Source organism: Dendropsophus ebraccatus, assembly GCF_027789765.1.
Source record: "Dendropsophus ebraccatus isolate aDenEbr1 chromosome 6 unlocalized genomic scaffold, aDenEbr1.pat SUPER_6_unloc_1, whole genome shotgun sequence".
Taxonomy (NCBI): domain Eukaryota; kingdom Metazoa; phylum Chordata; class Amphibia; order Anura; family Hylidae; genus Dendropsophus; species Dendropsophus ebraccatus.
In genome coordinates, this window is record NW_027208415.1 from 296243 (window position 1) to 313573 (window position 17331).

The following is a 17331-nucleotide window of genomic DNA, read 5'->3' on the forward strand; positions in this document are numbered from 1 at the left end:
GGGAGGGGAAGCTAGGGTGGCAGGGGAGAAGCTGGGGTTCAGGGGGAGCGGTAGGGAGGCAGTGGAGAAGCTGGGATTCAGGGGGAGAGGCTGGGGGGTCAGAGGGAGAAGCTAGGGGTCAGGGGGAGGGGCTGGGAGGCAGGGGAGCAGCTGAGAATGCAGGGGGGAGAGGCTGGGGGCAGGGGGGAGAGGCTGGGGGGGGCAGGGGGGAGAGGCTGGGGGGGCAGGGGGGAGAGGCTGGGGGGGCAGGGGGAGAGGCTGAGGGTTAGGGGAAGAGGCTGGGGGGTCAGGGGAGAGGCTGGGGGGTCAGGGGAGAGGTTGGGGGGTCAGCGGAGAGGCTGAGAATGCAGGGGGAGAGGCTGGGGTCAGGGGAGACGCTGGGGGGCAGGGGAGAGGCTGAGGGTTAGGTGGAGAGGGTGGGGGGGCAGGGGAGACGCTGGGGTCAGGGAAGATACTGGGGGGCCGGGGAGAGGCTGGGGGGGCAGGGGGAGAGTCTGGGGGGCAGGGGGAGAGTCTGGGGGGCAGGGGAGAGGCTGGGGGGCAGGGGAGAGGCTGGGGGGCAGGGGAGAGGCTGAGGGTTAGGGGGAGAGGCTGAGGGTTAGGGGGAGAGGCTGAGGGTTAGGGGGAGAGGCTGGGGGGCAGGGGAGAGGCTGGGGGTTAGGGGGAGAGGCTGAGGGTTAGGGGGAGAGGCTGGGGGGGGCAGGGGAGAGGCTGGGGGCAGGGGAGAGGCTGGGGGGGGGGGCAGGGGAGAGGCTGGGGGTCAGGGGAGAGGCTAAGAATGCAGGGGGGAGAGGCTGGGGGGGGCAGGGGAGAGGCTGGGGGGGGGCAGGGGAGAGGCTGAGGTCAGGGGAGACGCTAGGGGGCAGGGGAGACGCTAGGGGGCAGGGGGAGAGGCTGGGGGGGCAGGGGAGAGGCTGGGGGGGCAGGGGAGAGGCTGAGAATGCAGGGAGGAGAGGCTGGGGGGCAGGGGGAGAGGCTGAGGGTTAGGTGGAGAGGCTGAGAGATCAGGGGAGACGCTGGGGGGCAGGGGAGAGGCTGGGGGGCAGGGGGAGGGGCAGGGGGGGGAGTCTGGGGGACAGGGGGAGAGTCTGGGGGACAGGGGGAGAGTCTGGGGGACAGGGGGAGAGTCTGGGGGACAGGGGGAGAGTCTGGGGGTCAGGGGAGATGCTGGGGGGCAGGGGAGAGGCTGAGGGTTAGGTGGAGAGGCTGTGGGGTAGGGGAGAGGCTGGGGGGGCAGGGGAGAGGCTGGGGGTTAGGGGGAGAGGCTGGGGGTTAGGGGGAGAGGCTGGGGGGGGCAGGGGAGAGGCTGGGGGGTCAGGGGAGAGGCTGGGGGGTCAGGGGAGAGGCTGGGGGGGCAGGGGAGAGGCTGGGGGGGGCAGGGGAGAGGCTGGGGGGGGCAGGGGAGAGCCTGGGGGGGGCAGGGGAGAGGCTGGGGGGGGCAGGGGAGAGGCTGGGGGGGCAGGGGAGAGGCTGAGGGTTCAGGGGAGAGGCTGGGGGGTCAGGGGAGAGGCTGAGAATGCAGGGGGGAGAGGCTGAGGGGTCAGGGGAGACGCTGGGGTCAGGGGAGACGCTGGGGGGCAGGGGAGAGGCTGGGGGTCAGGGGAGAGGCTGGGGGTCAGGGGAGAGGCGGGGGGGGCAGGGGAGAGGCTGGGGGGTCAGGGGAGAGGCTGGGGGGTCAGGGGAGAGGCTGAGAATGCAGGGGGAGAGGCTGGGGTCAGGGGAGACGCTGGGGGGCAGGGGAGAGGCTGAGGGTTAGGTGGAGAGGTTGGGGGGGCAGGGGAGACGCTGGGGTCAGGGAAGATGCTGGGGGGCCGGGGAGAGGCTGGGGGGGCAGGGGGAGAGTCTGGGGGGCAGGGGGAGAGTCTGGGGGGCAGGGGAGATGCTGGGGGGCAGGGGAGAGGCTGAGGGTTAGGGGGAGAGGCTGGGGGGGCAGGGGAGAGGCTGGGGGGGCAGGGGAGAGGCTGAGAATGCAGGGAGGAGAGGCTGGGGGGCCGGGGGAGAGGCTGAGGGTTAGGTGGAGAGGCTGAGGGATCAGGGGAGACGCTGGGGGCAGGGGACAGGCTGGTGGGGCAGGGGGAGGGGCAGGTGGGGCAGGGGGAGGGGCAGGGGGGGAGTCTGGGGGGCAGGGGGAGAGTCTGGGGGGCAGGGGGAGAGTCTGGGGGACAGGGGGAGAGTCTGGGGGACAGGGGGAGAGTCTGGGGACAGGGGGAGAGTCTGGGGACAGGGGGAGAGTCTGGGGGACAGGGGGAGAGTCTGGGGGACAGGGGGAGAGTCTGGGGGGCAGGGGGAGAGTCTGGGGGACAGGGGGAGAGTCTGGGGGTCAGGGGGAGAGGCTGGGGGTCAGGGGGAGAGTCTGGGGGTCAGGGGGAGAGTCTGGGGGTCAGGGGAGATGCTGGGGGGCAGGGGAGAGGCTGGGGGGCAGGGGAGAGGCTGTGGGGTAGGGGAGAGGCTGTGGGGTAGGGGAGAGGCTTAGGGTTAGGGGAGAGGCTGGGGGGGCAGGGGAGAGGCTGGGGGGGCAGGGGAGAGGCTGGGGGGGCAGGGGAGAGGCTGGGGGGGGCAGGGGAGAGGCTGGGGGGGCAGGGGAGAGGCTGGGGGGGCAGGGGAGAGGCTGGGGGGGCAGGGGAGAGGCTGGGGGGTCAGGGGAGAGGCTGAGAATGCAGGGGGGAGAGGCTGAGGGGTCAGGGGAGACGCTGGGGTCAGGGGAGACGCTGGGGGGCAGGGGAGAGGCTGGGGGTCAGGGGAGAGGCTGGGGGTCAGGGGAGAGGCTGGGGGGTCAGGGGAGAGGCTGGGGGGCAGGGGAGAGGCTGGGGGGGCAGGGGAGAGGCTGGGGGGGGCAGGGGAGAGGCGGGGGGGGCAGGGGAGAGGCTGGGGGGTCAGGGGAGAGGCTGGGGGGTCAGGGGAGAGGCTGGGGGGTCAGGGGAGATGCTGCGGGGCAGGGGAGAGGCTGAGGGTTAGGTGGAGAGGCTTAGGGTTAGGGGAGAGGCTTAGGGTTAGGGGAGAGGCTGGGGGGGGCAGGGGAGAGGCTGGGGTTAGGGGGAGAGGCTGGGTTTAGGGGGAGAGGCTGGGGTTAGGGGGAGAGGCTGGGGGGGCAGGGGAGAGGCTGGGGGGGCAGGGGAGAGGCTGGGGGACAGGGGGAGAGTCTGGGGGTCAGGGGAGATGCTGCGGGGCAGGGGAGAGGCTGAGGGTTAGGTGGAGAGGCTGTGGGGTAGGGGAGAGGCTTAGGGTTAGGGGAGAGACTGGGGGGGCAGGGGAGAGGCTGGGGTTAGGGGGAGAGGCTGGGGGGGCAGGGGAGAGGCTGGGGGGGCAGGGGAGAGGCTGGGGGGGCAGGGGAGAGGCTGAGGGTTAGGGGAGAGGCTGGGGGGTCAGGGGAGAGGCTGGGGGGTCAGGGGAGAGGCTGGGGGGTCAGGGGAGAGGCTGAGAATGCAGGGGGGAGAGGCTGAGGGGTCGGGAGACGCTGGGGTCAGGGGAGACGCTGGGGGGCAGGGGAGAGGCTGAGGGTTAGGGGAGAGGCTGGGGGGGCAGGGGAGAGGCTGGGGGGTCAGGGGAGAGGCTGAGAATGCAGGGGGAGAGGCTGAGAATGCAGGGGGGAGAGGCTGAGGGGTCAGGGGAGACGCTGGGGTCAGGGGAGACGCTGGGGGGCAGGGGAGAGGCTGAGGGTTAGGGGGAGAGGCTGAGAATGCAGGGGGGAGAGGCTGGGGACCGGGGGAGAGGCTGGGGGGCAGGGGGAGAGGCTGGGGGGCAGGGGGAGAGGCTGAGGGGGCAGGGGAGACGCTGGGGGGGCAGGGGAGACGCTGGGGGGCAGGGGAGACGCTGGGGGGGCAGGGGAGACGCTGGGGGGGCAGGGGAGACACTGGGGGGGGCAAGGGGAGAGGCTGGGGGGGGCAGGGGAGAGGCTGGGGGGCAGGGGAGAGGCTGAGGGTTAGGGGGAGAGGCTGAGGGTTAGGGGGAGAGGCTGGGGGGGCAGGGGAGAGGCTGGAGGGGGCAGGGGAGAGGCTGGGGGGGCAGGGGAGAGGCTGGAGGGGGCAGGGGAGAGGCTGGGGGGGGGCAGGGGAGACGCTGGGGGGGGCAGGGGAGAGGCTGGGGGGGGGGGCAGGGGAGACGCTGAGGTCAGGGGAGAGGCTGGGGGGGGGGCAGGGGAGAGGGGGGGGGGGGGCAGGGGAGAGGCTGGGGGAGAGGCTGCCCCCCAGCAGGGTAGCAGCTGAGGATGCAGGGGGGCGGGCGGCCGGGAGAAGGATAGGCAGGCAGGCTGGTTCCCTCCCCCCATGCAGCGCCGGGGTCCGGGGCAGGTGTTGAGCTTCCGGCACACACAATGACAGAGGCCGGAAGCTCACAGCTGCAGCCCCGCGTTCCCGGATCTTCTCTCCTGCTCGGCGATGACGTCACATCACGTGAGCGCCGCCGAGCAGGAGACAAGATCCGGGAGCGCGGGGCTGCAGCTGGGAGCTTCCGGCCTCTGTCATTGTGTGTGCCGGAAGCTCAACACCTGCCCCGGACCCCGGACCTCGGCGCTGCATGGGGGAAGGGAACCAGCCTGTCTGCCCATCCTTCTCCCGGCCGCTCCGTCACCCCCCCCTCCCCCCCCCCCCCTCCCGGCGCGGACTAGGCACCCGTGGGCCGGTGCTCCCCCCCATCAAAAACAGGTGGCAAGGGGGGCCGTGCGGGCCCCCCTAGCGTAGCGGACGGGGGGGCAGCGGCCGGCGGGCCCCCCCCCCATGTCTCTTAGGGTCCGGGCCCCGTACGGCAGTACCAGTTGTACTGCCTTATCGGCGGCCCTGCTGACAGCACCCGTTTGCTCCTGTCAGTCGGCCAGTGGAATACGGCCTTTACACATGGATAAGCCCCAGTCTGCCAGTATATAAAAGTGAACTACTGCAATTTAATGCCAGACTCCTTAGACAAGAATCAAAAGGTAACCCACTACTGCAGAACAAACATGGCCACAATCACTAACAGCACATTTTTAGTTTTTTGGGGGAAACAGTCTACCTACCAGATGGCAAAGGAATATAAATCCGCTTTTCCAACCGTCTCCTTAAAGCTTCATCAATATCCCATGGAAAATTTGTGGCAGCAAGGACCATTACCATTTTAGATGGATCATCATTTTCAGAAGCCCCGCCTACACCTAAAGAAGAAGAATGGGTGACTTTTAAGTTTCGTATATTAAAGGGGTACTCAGGTGAATTTTTTTCTTTCAAATTAACTGTTTAGAAAACTATATAGATTTGTAATTTACTTCTATTAGAAAGTCTTCCAGTACTCAGATTATATGTATGTAAGTATGTCCTGCAGGAAAAGGTGTATTCTTTCCATTCTCACACAGTGTTCTCTGCTGCCACCTCTGTCAGGAACTGTCCAGAACAGTAGAGAATTCCCATAAAAAAACCTCTCCTAATCTGGACAGTTCCTGACATGGACAAAGGTGGCAGCAGAGAGCACTGTGTCAAACTGGAAACAATACACCACTTCCTGCAGCACATACAGCAGCTGATAAGTATCGGAAGACTTGAGATTTTTAAATTAAGTAAATTACAAATCTAAATCTATACAACTGGCACCAAAGCTTTAAGACAACTGGTACCAAAAGATCAAAAGATCCATAAAAATAAAAACCCAGGGAGACCAACTGTTTCCAGGAGGGACTCACTATTCAGCCATTTTTTGGGACAGTATACTGAGACAATTTGCCACCTTGCCAAATCCTATATCAAAGACACCACCGACTTTTTGACAAAAGTTTCTGAACTCGCTGTAGACACACTATACACGTCCAGAGAACACACCTTTGGACTGGATTCCATACAAACATGTCTGAACCATTCTACAGTGTCTTCCAACTGTACTAGATTTGTGATTGACCTACTAACCCTAATCTTACAACACAGCTACTTTAAATTTAACCCCTTAGGGACCAAGCCTATTTGGGCCTTAACCCCTTAGCGACCCATGACGTACCTGGTACGTCATGGTGCCACGGGGGGTGTTCAGAACGGCACCGCTCCCGGCTGCAATCTGCAGCCGGGCAGTGCCTATTAGCCGGTGCTGGTCCCGTTGCTGCGCCTGCTAATTAAGCACTTCAATGCAGCTGTCAATCCTGACAGCTGCATTGAAGGGCTTCAGACCTCATGTCCCTGGCGTCTAGTGGGACAGATCTCCCCCCGCGATGCGATCTATGAGAGATCAGTGCTGTGTAAATACAAGTCCCCCAGGGGGACGTCTAGTTTATGTAAAAAAAAAAAGTAAAAAAGTGTTTTTTTTAATAAAAAATCCCCTTCCCTAATAAAAATTCCAAATCACCCCCTTTTCCCATTTTATAAATATAAATGAATAAACAAATAAACATATTTGGTATCACCGCGCACATAATCGCCCGAAGTATTAAATTATCACATTCCTGATCTTGCACGGTAAACGGCGTCAACGCAAAAAAATTCCAAAGTGCAAAATTGCACTTTTTTGGTCGCATCAAATTCAGAAAAAATGTAATAAAAAGTGATCAAAAAGTCGTATATGCGCAATCAAGGTACCGATAGAAAGAACACATCATGGCGCAAAAAACTACACCTCACAGCCCCATAGACCACAGGATAAAAGCGATATAAGCCTGGGAATAGAGCGATTTTAAGGAACATATATTTGTTAACAATGGTTTGAATTTAAAGGCCATCAGATAATATAAAAGTTATACCTGCTATATATCGTTGTAATCGTAACAACTTGAGGAACATGCATAACAAGTCAGTTTTACCATAGGGTGAACGGCGTAAAGGCAAAACTCCCCGAAATCAAAACAAATTTTGGGTTTTTTTTTTTTCAATTTGACAGCGCAAATGATTTTTTTCCGGTTTCGCAGCATATTTTATGGAAAAATAATGCCTGTCATTGCAAAGTACAATTGGTTTCGCAAAAAATAAGCACTCATAAGTCTCTAGGTGAAAAAATGCAAGCGCTATGGACTTTTAAACATAAAATGGAAAAAGCAAAAGCGCAAAAACGAAAATTGGCTTTGACCTTAAGGGGTCATTAACCCCTTGTTTTTCTAAATATGACCTGTCTCACTTTATGCACTTATAGTTCAGTGATGCTTTAACGTATGCTAGCGATTCTCAGACTTTTTTCGTAACATATGGTACTTTGTGTTAGTGACAAGATTTGGTCACTGTCTTGTGTGTTTTTTTTTGTGAAAGACATTAAAATATCATGAAAAATTTGAAAGATTTGCGCTTTACGAACTTTGAAATTCTTTGCTTCTAAAAAAAGAAAGTCACTTGACATAAATTAGTTACAAAGCCACGTTAACAATATGTTCTCGCTCCATATAGGCTTGCTGAATGAGGAGGTCATGATTTACAACATATATGGACCTAATAGTAATAACTCTTCATTTTTCTCACAGCTCACGTCTCAACTTCTGTCAGACACCTGTCCCAACAAGGTTGTGGCGGGCGACTTTAATGATGTGATGCATTCTACCGAAGATAGAACCGCTAGCACGACTAGGACTCCAGGAACAGGTACTCGTCCTTCTCCTCTCTCCACCATGTGTCATAATGTACCCCTTACGGATACTTGGACACCTTAATCCTGACGCAAGGGAATATTCCTTCTACTCGGCCCCACATGATACTTGGTCAAGGATTGATTATGTCTTAGCATCTCAATCTTGGTTGCCAAGACTACAGACGCACTCTATAGAGGATATGATCATTTCGGATCACTCCCCGTTATTTTGCTCCTTTTCCTCTCATCTGCCTAGAGGCACGGACTTTCTATGGAAATTCCCGGAGGGACTGGCAAAGGATGACTGTTTTAAAGAACTACTTAAACACTGGTGGATGGAATATTCCCTTGATAATGTGTCTCACACTGACCAACCCCAACTATTTTGGGAAGCTGCAATGGCGGTCCTGCGTGGACGCATTATGGCGTATAAAGCCTCGGCAGAGGCAGCCCATAGTGCGGCCCTCCGGGAGGCATATACCAGTTTTCTTCTGTCTCCCTCACATACTACTATGCAGGCATGCCCTCTGTGTCTCATGTTCTTCAGCAGGTGAAGAGGTACCTGTTAATGGACCAAATTGATGCAGAACCCCAACGGGAAATAAGGGCCAAATCATTTTTCAGAAAATGGAGGAAATTTATTGTTTGTTTTTTGGAACCCGAGGAGATATATGAGGTGGTTCGGCCATTTCGTAATACGAAATGGTACCTTCGAGCTGATGTAGGAGGCTCCCTTGGTGCTTTACGCCTCCCTGACTAAGTTTTTGGAGGGCCTGAAGCTTAAGATCTTAGGCCTCACTTTGCAGGAAAGGGTGGGGTGGGAGGGAGGGAGGGAGGAGGAAGGGTTAGGGTGGGGTAGGTTCTTGTGTGTTGGGGAAGGAAAACAAAAATTTATCTAGAAAAATTTGTGCTTGCCGATTTTGCTTTCCAATGGTTGTTTTTTTGTATGTGTCTTGGATAAATAAAAAATATGTTTGCAAAAAAACAAAACAAAAAAAAAAAACCCAATATGTTCTCTTTATTCTGATTTCATTTCGTAAAGAATTTTTTTACTTTTTTAGGGTGTTATGGGGCTTAGAAATGTATCAGCAAATTATCAAATTTTCCTGAAATTTTCAAAACCGATATTTTTTAGGAACCAGTTATATTTTTTAAGTGGATTTAGGAGGCTTGTATACTGGAAACCCCCATAAGTGTCCCCATTTTGGAAACAACACAACTTAAAGAATTAATCTAAGGGGTATAATGAGCATTTTAAACCTACAGGGGATTGAGGAAAGTATTCACCGCTGATTGCTTGTTTCCAGTGCAGGGATGCACTTTTTATCCCCTGTCACATAAATCATTGGTGACAGGGGATAAAAAGTGATAGTGTGCCCCCTCCCAAATCGCCCCCACCCCTGGAGGAGATATACTCACCTGATCCAGGGAGGTCCTTCCTCCTCGGTGTCCAGACTGCTTCTCAAGTGCGCATGCGCTTGAGAAGCAGTAAACTCTAAAAATTTAAAGTGACAGGGACCAATTTGGACCCGGTCACTGAACTATGATTACTGTGAAAGAGATATCGCAGTGATCATAGTAATAAAGTAAAAAAAAGTAAGTATACAAAACGTGAAAGACATACAAAAAAATAAAAACACCCTTTTTATTATAGTAATAATTGAGGTTTACTCCCAGATTACCTGTAACCACCCCAGGTTGCCCGTAATCTCGCCAGATTACACGCAACAACCGCAAGTTGCCCGTTACCACCCTAAATTGGCAGTGACCTCCTCCAGATTGTCTTTAATCACCCTAAATTACGTGTACCCACCCCAGATTAGGTATAAGCACTTCAGTTTATCCGTAACAATCCCAGATTGTCTGTAACCACCCCCCCAGGTTGCCCATAATCACGCCAGATTACACGTAACGCCCCCAGATTGCACGTAACCACCCCAAATTGCCAGTGACACCCCCTCCAGATTGCTTGTAACCACCCCAAATTACATGTAACCACCAGATTACGTATAAGCACTTCAGTTTATCCGTAACCACCCCAGATTGTCCGTAACGACCCCATATTGCCCGTTACCACCCCAGATTGTCTGTAAGCATCACACATTGCCTGTAACCACAGCAGGTTGCCTGTAACCTCCCCAGGTTGCCCGTAATTCCGCCAGATTACATGTAAACCCCCCCCGATTGCACATAACCACCGCACATTGCCCGTAACCACCCCAAATTGCCAGTGACCCTCTCCAGATTGCCCGTAACCACGCCAGATTCCCAGTTTGCACTGCAAACGCACCTGGCGCTCAGAAACTTCTTCAGCAAAATCTGCATTGAAAAACCTAATTGGCGCTCCTTCCTTTCTGAGCCCCGCTATGTGCCCATACAGTGGTTTATACCCACATATGAGGTACCATTGTACTCAGGAGAACCTGCATTACAAATTTTTGGGTGCTTTTTCTCTCATGTTATTTTTGAAAATGAGATATTTTTATCTAAATGTATATATTATTATTATTGGAAAATTTGGGGTCACTTATCCAGGATACAAGCCTCCTAAATCCATTTAAAAAAGAACTGGTCCCTAAAAAAATCAGTTTTGGAAACTTTCACGGAAATATGATAATGTGCTGATAAATTTCTAAGCCCCATAACGCTCTAAAAAAGTAAAACATGTTTGCCAAATTATGCCAGAATAAAGAAGACATATTGGTAATGTGACTAAGTAACTAATTTATGTGCTAGGACTTCCTTTTTTTAGAATAGAATTTCAAAGTTCATAAAAGGCTATTTTTTTTAATTTTTTATGATATTTCAATGTTTTTCACAAAACACACACAAAAATAGTGACCAAATTTTGCCATATAACTCAGAATCGCTAGCATACGTTAAAGCATCACTAGGCTATAAGTGCATGAAGTGAGACAGGTCAGATTTTGAAAGATGAGCCTGGTTATTAAGGCCCAAACTAGCTGCAGCACTAAGGGGTTAAATTTTAGCCATGATTTACCAAATTTTCACAAAAATTTTGTTAGGAACCAGTTGAGGTTTGAAGTGAATTTAAGGAGATTGTATCTTAGAAACCCCCAGAAATCATCCCATTTTAGAAATTGAACTCCCTAAACTGTTCAAAAGCACTTCCCAAACGTTTTTAAAACCTTTAGGTGAGTCACAAAAATAAAAGCTAAATGTGTAAGAAAACTGAAAATTTCAATTTACTGGGCACAAATTATATTTTAATTCAATTTCTCTCATGATAGAAAACCTATTACCAAAGAAATGCACCACAATATTTATTGCCCTGTTTCAGCATTTTATGGAAATGTCCCATATGTGGCCCTAAAGTGCCAAGCAGGCGCAAGGAAAGCGAAGGGAAGGAAGCGCCATTTGGATTTTGGAAGTCGGATTTGGCCAGATTGGAGGACGGAGACCATGTTGTGCTTACAAAGCCCCCATGCTGCCAAAACAGTGGAAACCCCTCACAAGTGGCCCCATTATGGAAACTACACCCCTCAAAGAATGTAACAAGGAGTGTAGTGATCATATGGACCTCAATGGTGACAGGCACAAAGTGCCGTGAAAATGAAAAATTACATTTTTTTAGACTAAAAAGTCTAGGGTTGAATTTTTCATTTTCAAAAGGGGTAATAAAAGAAAAAACTCCGCTACACATGTAGAGAAATTCCCCACGAGTACGGACATACCCCACAAGTGGACATTAAATGCCAAGCGGGCGCAAGGAAAGCCTTCAAAGCGAAGGAGCGCCATTTGGATTTTGGAAGCCGGATATGGCCAGATTGGATGACAGAGGCCATGTTGAGTTTACAAAGACTCTGTGCTGCCAAAACAGTGAAAACAAGTGACCCATTATGGAAATAACACCCCTCAAGGAACATAACAAGAGGAATAGTGAGCATATGGACCTCACTGGTGACAGGTACAAATGTGGAACGATATGTCACAATGTGTCATAAAAGTGAAAAAGGTAATATTCTAGACTAAAATGTTGGTCTATCCTCACATTTTTCACAAGGGGTTAGGAGTACGGAAATGCCCTGCATGTGGACGTAAAGTGCAAAGCGAGCACCAGGAAAGCCTCCAAGGGGAAGGGGCGCCGTTTGCATTTTGGTAGCTGGATTTGGCCAGAACGGAGGACGGAGGCCATGTTGAGTTTACAAAGCCCCCATGCTGCCAAAACAGTGGAACCCCCCCCACAAGTGACCCCGTAACGGAAACTACATCCCTCAAGGAACGTAACAAGGGGTGTACCTCTTCAGTATATTCTTCCTCTGGAATTGATTGAAGATCACCCTGATCTTTTCCTCCAGGTGTTACAGGATTCCAGGAACTATATTACCACTTCTCTATGGTCCAGGAATAAAATTTCCATCCTTAATCATCTTTGGAGTGGCTACAGAATGATCATAAGACAACGACGATGATACCACCGTGGAGACAAAACCGGTTCGGTATGACATTATTCTGCCCTTTTGAAAAAGACAGTAAGTCACGGATAGTCAGTGTGCGGGTCTACGATTTGTCCTACCTAAGATTATGGTCACAGGAAAGCTGTCTTGTAGAACAGGAACTTGAGACTGTACTCCTCAAGGAATGTAACAAGGGGTGCAGTGAGCATATGGACCCCACTGGTGACAGGCACAAATGTGGAACAATGTGACGTGAAAGTGAAAATTTTCATTTTTTCACTTTCAAGGCACAAATGTGCCCATCATCAAGGGGTCCGTTTCCTCACTGCATCCCTTGTAAGATTCCTTGAGGGGTGTCGTTTCCAGAATGGGGTCACTTGTGGGGGGTTTTCACTGTCTTGGCAGCACAAGGGCTCTGTAAATGCGACATGGCCTTCATCATCCATTCTGGCCAAATCCAGCCTTCAAAAGCCAATTGGCGCTCCTTCATTTTGGAGGCTTGCCCTGCGCCCACATGGAGCTTTATGTCCACTTGTGGGGTATTTACGGACTTTGGGGAAATTGCTCTACACATTTTATGTGTTTTTATTCTCTTTTAACCCATTGTGAAAATGAAAAATTCAAGGCTAAACCAACATTATAGTGTAAAAATGTAATATTTCATTTTCACGCCACATTGTTCCAGATTTGTGCCCGTCACCAGTGGGGTCCATATGCTTACTACACCCCTTGTTACATTCCCTGAGGGGTGTAGTTTCCAGAATGGGGTCACTTGTGGGGGCTTTTAGTGCCTTGGCAGCACAGGGAGTTTTTAAATGCAACATGGACCTCGAAATCCATTCTACCCAAATCCAGCCCCAAAAATCTAAATGGCGCTCCTTCCCTTCAGAGGCCCGTCTTGTGGCTGCATAGTGCCTTAAGTCCACATGTGGGGTATTTCTGTATTTTGGGGAAATGTCTCTATATGTTTTGTTTCTTCTCTTTTAACCCCTTGTGCAAATGAGAAACGTCAAAAATAGATCAATGATGTTGTGTAAAAATAAAATGTTTTACACTTATACATTGGCCTAACCGTGATTTTTTCATTTTCACAAGGGTTTAAAAGAGAAAAAACCCCACACAAAACGTGTAGAGCAGTTTGTCCCGAGTACGGAAATACCCCACATGTGGACATAAAGCGCCATGCGGCCACAAGACGGGCCTCTGAAGGGAAGCAGTGCCATTTAGCTTTTGGAGGCTGGATTTGGCTGGAATGGATTTCAAGGGCCATGTCGCATTTACAAAGACCCTATTCTACCAGGACAATGGTAAACCCCCACAAGTGACCCCATTCTGGAAACTACACCCCTCATGGAATCTAACAAGGGGTGCAGTGAGCATATGGACCCCACTGGTGACAGGCACAAATGTGGAACAATGTGACGTGAAAGTGAAAAATTTTGTTTTTTCATTTTCACAGCACAAATGTGCCCGTCATCGACGGGTCCATATCCTCACTGCACCCCTTATTAGATTCCATGAGGGGTGCAGTTTCCAGAATGGGGTCACTTCTGGGGGGTTTTTCAATGTCTTGGCAACACAGGGCCTTTGTAAATGCGACATGGCATTCACCATCCATTCTAGCCAAATGGCGCTCCTTCCCTTTGGAGGCTTACCCTGCACCCGCATGGTGCTTTATGTCCACATTTGGGGTAATTCTGTACTCAGGGGAAATTGTTCTACACATTTCGTGTTTTTTTTTATCTTTTAACCCCATGTTAAAATGAAAAAATAAAGACTAGATCAATGATTTAGTGTAAAAATTTTTTACACTAAATGTTGGTCTAGCCTTGATTTTTTTTCATTTCCATAAGGGGTTAAAAGAGAAAATAAACACCAAATGTGTAGGGTAATTTCCCCTGAGTACGAAAATACCCAAAATGTGGGCATAATGTGCCATGTGGGCACAGGGCAAGCCACCAAAGGGACAGAGCACCATTTAGAGGCTGGAATGGAGGACGAAGGCCATGTCGGGTTCGCAGAGTGCCGATGCTGCCAAAACTTTGGAAACCCCCCACAAGTGACCCCATTATGGAAACTACACCCCTCAAGGAATGTAACAAGGGGTATAGTGAGCATATGGACCCCACTGGTGACAGGCACAAATGTGGAACAATGTGCTGTGAAAATGAAAAATTTAATTTTTTACACTAAAACATTGGTGTAACTTTGAATTTTTCATGTTCACAAGGGGTTAAAAGAAAAAATTAGCGCCTTATTACGTACCCCATTTTCCCCTGATTACAAGAGTACCACACATGGGGACACAAAGTGCAAAGTAACTGGACCGAAAGCCTCCAAAGGGAAGGAGCGCAATTTGGATTTTGGAAGCTGGATTTGGCCAGAATGGAGGACGAAGGGCTTGCAGAGCCCCCGTGCTGCCAAAACAAAGAGACCCCCCTAAAGTCAAGTGACCCCAACGAACTCAGGAATCTGTGGTTCGTATGGGGTGGGGTCACTTGAGGGGGCTTGTGGGGCTTCCTGGGGCAGCGCCTTGGGGGCTTGTCATCACTAAATGGTGATGACGATGAGGAAAGAAAGGAAGGAAGAGGGAACGAGGGATCTTCCTCTTCTCCCTCACTGGTTGTCTCAGTATCGGAGGCAATCCAGGCAAATGCCTCCTCAGCCGAGAACCTGTGGGCCACTTTTTTTTTTCTTCAGGATGCCTTCACACACACCGGATCCGCACACTGCGGATCCAGCGTCAATGCATCCCTATGATTGCCATCCCTCTGCCTATATGTAAGTTAACGCCCGCTGGCCGGAGCATACTTTTCCTCCTCCCAGCTTCGGCTTGCTTCGGGGCTCCCGGCGTCTGCTCATCCCGCGCAGCCAATTAGTATGCTGCCCCACCACAGCTACTGATTGGCTGAGTGGGACGTCCTGCTGAGAACCCCCAAAGCAAACTTACATACACGCAGTGGGATGTCATTCCGGCTGAGAGTATGTATTCTCAAAGGGATGTACTGACACTGGATCCGCAGCGGATTTCGCACCAAATACACAGCATGAAATCCGCTGTGGATCCGGTGTGTGTGAAGGCATCCTTAGAGGGGGTGTGTAAGTGTGTTATGCATTTACACGTGTAAGTGTTAGTGTGTGTGTTTTATGTACCGTTTTTACATTTTATTTGTGTGTGTTTTTGACTTTTTTTTTATTTATACTTGGGGGGCACACATCCAAATTCTGGTAAAAAAAAGAAAAAAAGGGGGGACAGAGGCGGAGGGCACTAAATCACCACTGATCCAGGAGAGGGGTGGCAGGACAGAGGGGAGAGAGTGGCAGGAGAGAGGTGGCATGACTGAGGGGAGAGGGTAAAGAGGAGAGGGGAGTGGGTAAGAGGAGAGGGGAGTGGGTAAGAGGAGAGGGTGGCAGGACAGAGGGTGGCAGGAAAGAGGAGAGTGTGGCAGGATGAAGGGAAGAGTGTGGCAGGATGAAGGGAAGAGTGTGGCAGGATGAAGGGAAGAGTGTGGCAGGATGAAGAGAAGAGTGTGGCAGGATGAAGGGAAGAGTGTGGCAGGATGAAGGGAAGAGTGTGGCAGGATGAAGGGAAGAGTGTGGCAGGACAGAGGGGAGAGATTGGCAGAAGGGGAGAGGGTGGACAGAGGGGAGCAGGGTGCCACGACAGAGGGGAGCAGGGTGCCACGACAGAGGGGAGCAGGGTGCCACGACAGAGGGGAGCAGGGTGCCACGACAGAGGGGAGCAGGGTGCCACGACAGAGGGGAGCAGGGTGCCACGACAGAGGGGAGCAGGGTGCCACGACAGAGGGGAGCAGGGTGCCACGACAGAGGGGAGCAGGGTGCCACGACAGAGGGGAGCAGGGTGCCACGACAGAGGGGAGCAGGGTGCCACGACAGAGGGGAGCAGGGTGCCACGACAGAGGGGAGCAGGGTGCCACGACAGAGGGCTGGAGGGGAGCCGGGTGGCAGGACAGAGGGGTGGAGGGGAGCCGGGTGGCAGGACAGAAGGGGTGGAGGGGAGCCGGGTGGCAGGACTGAGGGGTGGAGGGGAGCAGGCTGGCAGGACTGAGGGGTGGAGGGGAGCAGGGTGGCAGGAGGGTGCTGGAGGGGGTGCTGGGGATGAAAGGGTGCTGGGGATGGAAGAGTGCTGGAGGGGGTGCTGGGGATGGAAGGGTGCTGGAGGGGGTCCTGGGGATGAAAGGGTGCTGGGGATGGAAGATTGCTGGAGGGGGTGCTGGGGGTGGAAGGGTGCTGGAGGGGGTGCTGGGGATGGAAAGGGTGCAGGAGGGGGTGTGCTGGGGATGGAAAGGGTGCTAGAGGGGGTGCTGGGGATGAAAGGGTGCTGGAGGGGGTCCTGGGGATGGAAAGGGTGCTGGAGGGGGTCCTGGGGATGGAAAGGGTGCTGGAGATGGAAAGGGTGCTGGAGGGGGTGCTGGGGATGGAAAGGGTGCTGGGGATGGAAGGGGTGTTGGAGGGGGTGCTGGGGATGGAAAGGGTGCTGGAGGGGGTGCTGGGGATGGAAAGGGTGCTGGGGATGGAAAGGGTGCTGGAGGGGGTGCTGGGGATGGAAAGGGTGCTGGAGGGAGTGCTGGGGATGGAAAGGGTGCTGGAGGGGGTGCTGGGGATGAAAGGGTGCTGGAGGGGGTGCTGGGGATGAAAGGGTGCTGGAGGGGGTGCTGGGGATGAAAGGGTGCTGGAGGGGGTGCTGGGGATGAAAGGGTGCTGGAGGGGGTGCTGGGGATGAAAGGGTGCTGGGGATGGAAAGGGGGTGCTGGAGGGGGTGCTGGGGATGGAAAGGGGGTGCTGGGGATGGAAAGGGTGCTGGAGGGGGTGCTGGGGATGGAAAGGGTGCTAGAGGGGGTGCTGGGGATGGGGGGGAGGCAGAAGAAATGCAGGATCTCCCTGCATTCACAGAGGCACGGAGCTGAGCGGCAGGGGGGCGGCACAGAGCGGCATGTGGGCGGCACAGAGCGGCATGGGGGCACCACGGGGACCCTGAACCGGGCAATGTAATTCATGGATCCCAATCAAGATCAATGATCAATAAATTACATAGCCCGGTTCACCCGCGATTCGGGCGATCAGGCACCCCGCAGCAGGGACACTCACCCCCAAAGGCATGATGGTGATTGGCAGTGTCACGGACACCGCCAATCACCGCTGAATTTCGGGTCACAAGCATCACATGACCCTGAATTCAAATGCATAGCCGTGATTGGCTGGCCAGAACTGGTCAGCCAATCACGGCGATCGGCGTCAAGGGTGGGGGGGGGTCAAACTTCCCCCTCCGTGTGAAGGGAAGATGGCCTGCTATAGAAAACAGCAGCCATCCTCCCGCCATCGCCGTGTGACGTCACGCAGCGATCGTTTAAAGACCCACGTACCGGTACGTCATGGGTCCTTAAGTGACAGG

At 53.6% G+C, this 17331-nt stretch overlaps 1 protein-coding gene across 5 annotated transcripts in view; it reads right to left on the minus strand.

The window, feature by feature from the left end:
- Nucleotides 1-17331, minus strand: part of KATNA1 (katanin catalytic subunit A1) — a 175241-nt gene that overhangs the window by 7617 nt on the left and 150293 nt on the right. For 4 of the 5 annotated variants that reach the window (XM_069955639.1, XM_069955636.1, XM_069955638.1 and 1 more), the window contains one exon: nt 4991-5125. The exons of the other annotated variant lie outside the window; for it this stretch is intronic. In XM_069955639.1, the coding sequence (XP_069811740.1) occupies nt 4991-5125 (135 nt within the window). The remainder of the gene's footprint in view (nt 1-4990; nt 5126-17331) is intronic. 5 annotated transcript variants of the gene reach the window in all.